The sequence below is a fragment of the Bidens hawaiensis genome, unplaced genomic scaffold (assembly GCF_021521415.1).
Source record: "Bidens hawaiensis isolate Kalapana, Puna unplaced genomic scaffold, B.hawaiensis_p1.1 tig00000458_1, whole genome shotgun sequence".
Taxonomy (NCBI): domain Eukaryota; kingdom Viridiplantae; phylum Streptophyta; class Magnoliopsida; order Asterales; family Asteraceae; genus Bidens; species Bidens hawaiensis.
This window is the reverse complement of record NW_027491030.1, coordinates 1,519,614-1,529,289: the sequence shown is the minus strand read 5'-3', so window position 1 is coordinate 1,529,289 and position 9,676 is coordinate 1,519,614. Positions and strand designations below refer to the sequence as shown.

At 34.3% G+C, this 9,676-nt stretch overlaps 1 protein-coding gene across 1 annotated transcript; it reads left to right on the top strand.

The window, feature by feature from the left end:
- Positions 1-4,094: 4,094 nt before the first annotated feature.
- Positions 4,095-9,254, top strand: LOC143627690 (uncharacterized). Its single transcript, XM_077097464.1, has 15 exons — positions 4,095-4,224; positions 4,309-4,443; positions 5,174-5,260; positions 5,702-5,773; positions 5,938-6,149; positions 6,249-6,381; positions 6,458-6,826; positions 6,911-7,045; positions 7,121-7,234; positions 7,335-7,490; positions 7,931-8,146; positions 8,262-8,428; positions 8,554-8,668; positions 8,740-8,820; positions 8,903-9,254. The coding sequence occupies exons 1-15, from the start codon at positions 4,096-4,098 to the stop codon at positions 9,101-9,103; spliced, it is 2,322 nt and encodes a 773-aa protein (XP_076953579.1). The 5' UTR covers position 4,095; the 3' UTR covers positions 9,104-9,254.
- The last annotated feature ends 422 nt before the right edge of the window (positions 9,255-9,676 follow it).

Sequence of the window (9,676 nt, the reverse complement as noted above, 5' to 3'; positions counted from 1 at the left end):
GGTTTTTTCATTGTCTATTTTCTTGTACTTGTTTGCTTTTGAGTTCTTGTGTTTCGGTCCTGATTTTTGGTTCAAACATTTGGTCCTTGATGTATCTCATATGAACCAATACATCTAGGTTGTCTCATTAGAACCTCTACGTCTAGATCATCACACCCCAACCCCTAACCATAAGGGTATGTTTGGTTGGAGGTAATGGAATGAAGGGGGAATGGAATAGGAGAAGGAATGTAATGAACAAGGGAATGAAATGGATCATTACAATTCATTTGTCTTATTTGGTTAACCTATGAGAATGAAATGAATCATTAGTTAATGTTATTTGGTATCCAACAATATTATAGGAATGAAATATAAATAATAAAAACATTTTTTTCTCAGGGTAAGTTATTTTACAAAAAAAAAATGGTGGTGGCGACGATGGTGGTGGTGGCGGTCAGGCATCAAGGGCGGTGGTTACGGTGGTGGTGGTGGTGGTGGTGGTGGGAGGGGTGGCGGTGGTCAAGCGATGGTAGCATTGGTAGTGATGGTGATGGTAGGGTGGTGGCGACGGTGGCTGAGATCAGGTGGTGGCGGCAGTGGTCAAGCAATGGTAGCATTGGTAGTGATAGCGACGGTGGTTGAGGTCAGGTGGTGGTGGCGGTGAAAGTCAGATGGCGACGGTGACAATGGTTGCGGTGGTTACGGTGGAAATGGTAGCGGTGGTTACGGTGACAATGGTGGCGGCAACGGCGTGGTGGCGGTGGTAGCGCTAGTGGTAAGGTGGTGGTGGTGGCGACGACGGTGGTGGTGACGACGGTGGTGGTGGTGGCTTCGGAGGTGGTGGTGGATACGGCGAAGGTGGCGGCAGGTGGTGGTGGCTATGGCAGTGGTGGTGGTTGATGTTGTTAGGTGGTGATGTTAAGAAAGTATGGTGAATGAGGAATTGAATGAAAAAAAAGAAGGGAGGGGGGGTGGGAAGGAATGATTTTGATGGAATGAGTATCCATGTGTAATGGATGATATCATTCCATTAAGCAACCAAACACCATATTTTTCATTCCCAAACAATGAATCATTCCATTCTCTCTATGATTACTGCATGCCAAACGCTACATAAGTTTTATAAGAATATGTTATTTTAATTGTATATTATTGATAAACAATTGATTACAATATCTATACTAATTAATAAATAAATGTTTCCTTATGCCACGTGTTCTCTATCTAGCCCACCATTCCTCTTAATTTCCCGCCTCCCACCATACTCATTTTACAAACTCGGTTCATACCATACCCGACCCAATTAACAGAATATATACCATATATAAATAGCTATTATAATTTAGTATTTTGTCATTCTACTTATTAATTGGAGTCAACTAATTTAAACATACAATATATCTTACTTATTTAAACATAAACTTCTAATTATGTTATTTCCGTAATTTACATCATAATTATACCTCATATTATGTTTGAATTTTAAATTTCAAATATTTATGTTAATTGCTTATTTTTGACATTTTAATCAAATTAAGGATATTTTTTTTAAATTACATGTACTTTAAAAATAAATTGATTGATTCATACTCAAAATTAATTGTTCTCATTCCAAATTACCGATAAACTCATTAAATGAATCATAATTCTATAATGTTATAAATACCATAACGTGATGACAAAAACATATATGATTAACTATTTTGCATCTTTTGGTAAAACATTTTTAGCATCCAAGTATGTTTTTCTGCATCGATCATCATATTTTGTAATATTTTATTAATTATCATACACAACAAATTATGTAATTAATTCTTCAATCAATGTCTCTAATACGTAATGGAGCCAAAATTTTTTTTTTGATTAAACTGAGAGACAATAGATAAAACCAAACAACAGATGTGCTAACAAAATTTGGTAAATTGAAATGATTTTAATGATGAGGAGCTAAATATTCAATATCGGCTTTAGGGTCAACCAAGTAATGCTACAGCCTTTGGCCTCTATATTCCTAGGGCCACCATAAGTTTAAGGATTTAATATTATAAAAGAAAATAAAAATAGTGAAGAATACTCGTTTGGCCACAATAATCTCTTCATCTTGTGATTTAAACAATTTAGTTTTATTTAGTTAACATTTATGGCATGCAGTTAGATTTATATGTTTGATATGGTTTTTGGGTTAAAAATTGTCAAATGGAAAGTAAAAAACGTTATTCAAAAGGGCCTCAAATTTTTGTCTCGGTTTAGGCCTTCGAGCACGTTGAGATGACCCTGTAAATATTTAACATCATTATTTATTTATTTAATATTCAGCTATCACAACTATGTTAAATTTTCAGGAATGAAGTAAGCGTGTTTAAACCTTACTTTCCCAAGTTTAAAGAACATATCCAAGAGAATTCTTGTTACTTTATTTATAGGCCCACACCAACTAACAACGACGCAAAACCTAAGCATGTGAAGAATGCTCAGAAAATCTTCCGTTGGCAAACAGATCTAAAAATTGCACCAACTTTTAAGGGAAGAAGTACGATTCCATTTTGGAAGACCAACTAATTCAATATTCTAGACTTGGGTTGATTATGTATTATTGTATTTATTATTCAACTTATTTTTTAACAAACATTTATTTTGTTTTCGATTACTTAATATTTTGCATTTTTGTGATAAATGTATTATTAAAAAAATATATATTACTTAACCGGAATGTATATTTGTACCTTTTATATTTAATACTCAAATTTGTTGATCAAGACTTTTTATTATTTATATTTCAAATGTTTATAAAATTAAATTTGTTAAACTCGTGTTGTACACGGGTATCCAACCTAGTATAATATATAACAAGTTGAAAGCATGAATTAGAAGACAAATCCTCTTATAATAAATTAAAATGAATATAATCAATCTTCTAATAAGAGAAGATTGGATTGGGGCATGATTGTAAATTTGTAGGCGAGTATAATGCATAATTTGAGGATAATCAGTTTTGTTATTTTATTACATTAACAAGTTTCAGACCATTACGTAACTACGTTTAGACCAACGGGCCTAAAAAAAGTCAAACTCTAGTAGCATATACTTTGTACCACAACACCTTAGTAACTATGTGAAAGAATGTCCTCAATATAAGTATAAGAACGTTTAATACAATGTGACCTTACCTACTAGGTATTGAATAAGCAAATGTCATCATCAAAAGAGTTCTCAAATGTCAAATAACCCTTTGTAACTTGTAAGTGTCATCATCATCATCATCATCGTACTCAGTATATCCCACCAATAGCAATGCTCATGGTAGGGTCTGAGGAGGGTAAGATGTAGACAGTCTTACCTCTATCCCATAGGGATAGAGAGGCTGCTTCCGGTGAGACCCCCGGCTCGATAGTAGTTTTGCATCAAGCCTTGGACATAAGGCACATAGCACTCAATCATCAGGGACACCGGCTGATTGGTGCATGTGCCCTTGTCTTTCGGCTATCAACGCCACCACATGATGCCTGATTAACCTTCCGCCACTTTTAACGTTATTTTCACGAGATTAGTAAAATAAAGTCAAAATTAGTGCACTTTTACTTTTGCCCACCCGAGGGTTCACACATATATACATTATATGCGCGCACCGCAAGCAGGGCGTATTGTAACTTGTAAGTGTACTCCTTATTATTTACTAAAGTATTTAGTTGTAACTTGTAAGTGTACTCATCTCAAATATTAAAGGAGTATTATGTAAAGAAGAAAGTTCATCGTCATATTTATTATCATCTAACTCAGTAAATCCTATCAATAACAAAGTTATGATAGAGTTTAAGAAGTGTAAGATGTAGACAATCTTATCTCTACCTTGGGAATAGATAGACTGCTTCCAATGAGACCCCCGACTCAATAGTAGTTTTGCAGTAAGCCTTGAACATAAGGCAATAAGACACATAATAACACTCAACCATTCGGACACCAGCTGATTGGTGCATGCACCTTTGTCTTTCGGTCATCAATGCCACCACATGATGCCTGCGCCACTTTTAACTTTATTTTCACGAAATTAGTAAAATTGTGGGTTTTACATTCTCAGTTATTACTCATCACTTCTAAACTCCAATCATCATGTTAATGGAGAAACTGAAATCATCAATACCAGAAACCCTAATTCTCTCAATCTCACAATCCAATCTTCAAACTCTTCCCAACACTTGCTCTTCTCTCCTCCATTTCTTCAATCAGTTGCCTCTGTTTCATCAAGTAACCGTTTATTTATTTATTTATTTTTTTTTTTTATATTTTTTAACAATTGATTGATGATAATATATGATTCTAACTGACCAGACGATTGAAGATTATGCGCACACGAGCACGTCACTGTGTCTCAAGGACGAAGAATCTGCTTTGGAGTTCAAACTCAAGGGAAACAACAGCTTCTGTAATGGAGATTATTCAAATGCGTTGCGGTTCTATACGGAGGTTCGGTTTCGGTTTAAACCGTGAACTTTTGAAACTGTTCGGTTTCGGTTTTGTCGTTTGAGTCTAAATCATTTTTTTTAATTAATAAGTAAATGATTATTAATTTATTATATATTTGAGCTAAAATATTTAAGTTATGTATTTATTACATTTTGATAAATTATTTAAAATAAAAATAAAAATAAAAATAAAAATAAAAATGAAAATCTATTAATTCGGTTTTTGGTTTTTGTTTCATGCAAAAACCGAACCAAACCGTAAGTTCGGTTTTTACAAAAACACAAATTTAAACTGTCGGTTTTTGTTTTGGTTTGGTTTGGGTTAAAACCGAACCAAAAACTGAAACTTTAGTTTTTGAACTTTTGAAAACTGTTCGCTTTCGGTTTTTGGGCTGAATTCTTTATTTAACCCAAAATAATGTATTTGTATTTGAGCCTAAATCACTGAATGATTATTATATATTTGAGCTAAAAGTATTTACCTGTTTTTATTAAGTTGTGATAATTATTTTAAATAAAATTAAAAATAAAAATAAAAATAAAAATTAAATAAATTCGGTTCATTTTTTTTTGGTTTTTATTTTATGCACAAATATATAAAATCAAACCGTCGGTTTTTGTTTCAGTCTGGTTTGGGTTTTTCGGATTTTTTGGTTTTGGATCGGTTTCATGCACACCCCTGCTTGCTTGAATTTGAATCTAATACGAATGGCAATGTAACATTAATGCAGGCACTACGAGTTGCTCCTAGAGATGTGGATGCTATGGGCAAAAATCTGGTGGCAACACTATATGTGAATCGCGCAGCTGTATTGCAGGTTCATTTGAATTCTTTGTTTCTGCTTATGTACATCATGCTATATATGAGTTACTGATTGATAAGCTGTAAGAACTTGTTTCGTTCTCGTATTATATAATACTCCTTCCATCCATGAAAGCTGCAACACTTCCAGGATGTTTCTAAGGCTGAAACTACACTTTATCTGACTGTAGTCCATGAGATTTACCTGTTGTTTGTTGGCTACTGAAGGTTATTTAGACATTTACATTTTATTGAACATGTGTTAACTGTTAAGAAACATTTAACATCACATTTTTCATATGGAGGGAGTGCATTTTTATTTTATTTTTTTGTATGGGATATACCATTGTAACATTGGTTAATATTTTTGTAGTAATAAGTAATGTTTGTGTTGAATGTTAGTATGAGTCGAGTGTATGAGTATGACTAACTGTGCTATGTTTTAACTATGATACAGAAAATGGGTCTTTTTCTGGAGTCTTTACGGGATTGCGATCGGGCTCTTGCAATTTGTAGAAGTTACTCAAAGGTGAGATACTTTCTCAAACCTATTTATGGGCTTATATATGCTTAGTTTTCTATCTTGTTATCATCATGGTACGTCATGAATCACAATAACAGGCCTTTTTTGCTTGATATAAAGTGTAATAAAAACTGTCGACACTATTGTTTATCTTTCTACTATTGACATAGGCATGGTATAGAAGAGCCAAGGCAAACACTTCTACTGGAAATTTTGATGATGCAGTTTGTGACTTGAAAGTTTCACTATGCATGGAACGTTCTGTAAATGGAAAGCGACAAATAGAAGACGAACTTAAGCTTATCTTGGCTCAAAGTAACAAGAAAGACTTTCCACCGGATGTTGCTAAACACAAGGAGTCTGACATCCATGGTAACACTAGGTAAACACACTAATGCTTTTACCTGACTATCGTTATTTAATATTGATATCTTTATTAATGCTTTTACCCATATGATTTTCAATGATTTTTACCATGTAGGTCCTCTGTATCAGATCAACTACAAGATATAAAATTGCAGTGTGTAGAAACGGAAACAAAAGGAAGGGGCATGGTGTCTTTGACCGACATACCTCAATCCACTTTGCTTCATGCAGAAGAACCGTATGCTGCGGTACAACTAATATTCATTTGCTAGTGTACTGCTTTTGCATATAAATTGTATAAGTAATCAACTATTATACCTGCAGATAATTCAAAACAATTATAGAAAATCTCATTGTCATTATTGCTTCAATGAACTACCAGCAGATATTGTACCATGTTCATCATGCTCAATGGCTTTATATTGCTCACAACTGTGCCAAATACATGCCAGAGGACAAAACCAACAGTTTCACACAAAGAATCATGATATTGGTTTTGATTTGTCTAGTGATCTTGAGAATTATGTTTCAAATGTCACTAAAGCAATTGATGATGGTGTGAATATCAATCAAGACGGTGAACATAAGCATGAATGTGGAGTAAATTGGCCTACTGCATTACCGGCTGTATTTGTTTTAGGAGGTCGAGTTATAATAAAGTCCATAAAGCAGAATGGGCATTTTGTAAATTTGGTATGTTATGCACCCTCTTATTGTCATCTTGTACCATTGACCTAAACAAGACTCACATAGCAGATGCCATTTGTTACTTTTCAGGAGCTTTGCAATAATTATTTACATCTTCATCCAGAAGCTAAACTAGAGTTACTCATATCTGCCATAGTTCTTGTGAAGTGTCTTCACCATTGTTATGGCTCTGATGTTTCTTTAAACGGGGAGACTATTTCACAGGTCATTTATTTAACAGAAGTGTAGGTCCTTTGTTTAAACCACCTACTGTTAATAATTTTCTTTCTCTCGATGCAGTGTGTCTTGCTTTTTTCCCAATTCCTTGTGAATTCTATGGCAATTGTTCGTATGAGATCTGCTGATTCTGTTGGCCCACCAAACTCAACTGTCAATCATACAACTGTGGAACAGGTTAACCAGATTGTTTTTTGAATTATTATATGCCATTTAGAAACATATTTGTTTATTAGTTTTTGATGGGTTATGATGTTCCTGATTGTGTTACTACCAGGTAAGAGTTGGCCACGCTATTTATTTGGCTGGAAGCTTATACAACCATTCTTGCAAGCCAAATATCCACACGTATTTTGTTTCACGAACTCTATACATACGCGCAATTGATTTTGTGGCTGCAGGTCAACCACTTGAGCTCTCTTACGGGCCCCAGGTATGCTTACTCCTTGTAACGATGCTCGCTCATTTGGATTCTTTTATGTTCTGCAGTTCACATTTGTTTAAGTTGTTCGTTTACGTTTGTTAATATATTCAATAAAAGTCTTTTAGGTTCATTACAGTTTAGTCTAGTTTTTAGTAACTGTTTAGACCCAACACATTGTTCACATTTACTTTTAATTGGTTTTAGCTCAGCTTCGTTCGGTTACACTCTTGAAATGTTCGTTTATACTGTCAAGTGTCAACCCATGGAGACATTCATTTTCTTAACGAACGACCACGAACAAGAAAACTCAGTTTTTTTAATTTTTGTGTTCGATTGTTTGTTCGTGAAACCGTTAAGTTAAATGAACAAACACGAACATGCTTTTTGGTGTGGTTTACACTTTACGCCACACTGATCAGTATATTAAAATAGGTTGAACTTTTTTTCAGGTTGGCGAGTGGAGTTGTGACAAACGTCAATTGTCTTTAAAAGAGCAATATGCATTTGTATGTTCATGTACCGCCTGTTCACAGTTAAACCTACCCGACCTTGTCATAAATTCTTATCGGTGTTCGAATAAAAAATGTTCGGGTGTAGTCTTGGATCGTTTTGTGGCCAATTATGAACAGAAAGTCAATCCCTTTCTTTCTGGGTCACCTCTGCAGGTACTGTCTTTGAATTCTTACTGTGTTCAGGTGGTATTATGCTGCTATTATTATTATTATTATTATTACTTTTATGTTATAATTGTATTATGTAGCTAATAAATGGATTAAAAAGGTTGATAGGGTCGCATATGACGAGGTCAAGAAAGTGGCACGCTTGTTGTGTGAAGAAACAGGTTCGACCCATCGGGTTAAACCCAAGTTTTGTTTGAGTTGTGGTGCGTTTATCGACCTGGATGCTTTAATTGCAGCACTAAGTAAGGTGGAAATTTTTCTTGAAAGGTATGACCAACCTTTTGTATTTAATAAGGTTTACAAAAACTATAAGCTTATTTTTTTTATTCTATACATGTTTACGTGTTTTTTTCCTTTTTTTGTTTTGCATTTTGGCATCATACGATACGTAGGTTGGACGGTTTTTTAGATTCCGGTGAATGTTTTGACGCTATGCTTTCAGAAAATTTAAGACATTTAGATCTACTTAAATCAACACTCCATCCATACAACAAGAAAGCTGCCGAGGTCAGTTCTACACTTCGACCTACCTTTTATCTGTCTGACGTGTCATGATAACACAATGTTCTTTTTGGCAGGCGGAGGATAACATTGCACAGTCGTTTTGTTCAATGGGAGAATTACAGAGGTCACGCGACCATTGTGAGGCGTCGATTAAGGTATAACTTAAACTTACTAAGTTATATAGTGAATGCGGGGGTTTTAATTTTTTAATATTTGATGTTTGTGGGTTTGGTGTAGATATTAGAGAAGCTTTATGGTGATGAGCACATTGTGATAGGAAATGAACTGGTGAAACTAGCATCTATTCAACTGTCTTTGGGTGAAGAACACGCTGTTAAAGAAAGTAGAAATCGAATCAACAGGATATTTTCGCTACATTATGGGTCACATGTAGATGCTGTATTCCCCGATATGCGAATCGTAAGAGGGGACGTTTAAATTGCCCGATAGAAGTTGAAACTTAGGGGCCTTTTGGTTTGTGTTTTGTAGAATGTTTGTGAAGGGAACTGTTAATGGAATTGGCCTATTTTCCGTCTTATTTATATCATGTTTGGTTGGTAAATTTGATAACAAATTTAAATAAGAAAACAAATGTTAAATTACAGAGTTACCTTCATAAGATAACCAAAATATTTTTTGTAAAAAGAACTTGTAACGTATGATTTTTCAAAAAGGAGTTTCTAAGAAAGTGTTTGAATTACTTATAAGCAGTATGATTTTTCAAAAAGGAGTTTCTAAGAAAGTGTTTGAATTACTTATAAGCAATAAGGTTAACAAGTTATTTTTTTAAAAGTGTTTAGCTTAATTTTTTTGGTGTAAAATGACCAAAAATTACATTTTTTTTTGTAAGATAAGAGCTGCCGAGAAGTTAAAGTTTTATGTGTTACCAAACTTATGTGTTATCAAAAGTAGGGTTTAGTAAGGATTCCCAAACACCACATTAGTCTCCCACCTTCCCATGCATTCGTTTCTTTCAATAACCAAATCTTCAATCTTCCCTACATTCCCCTT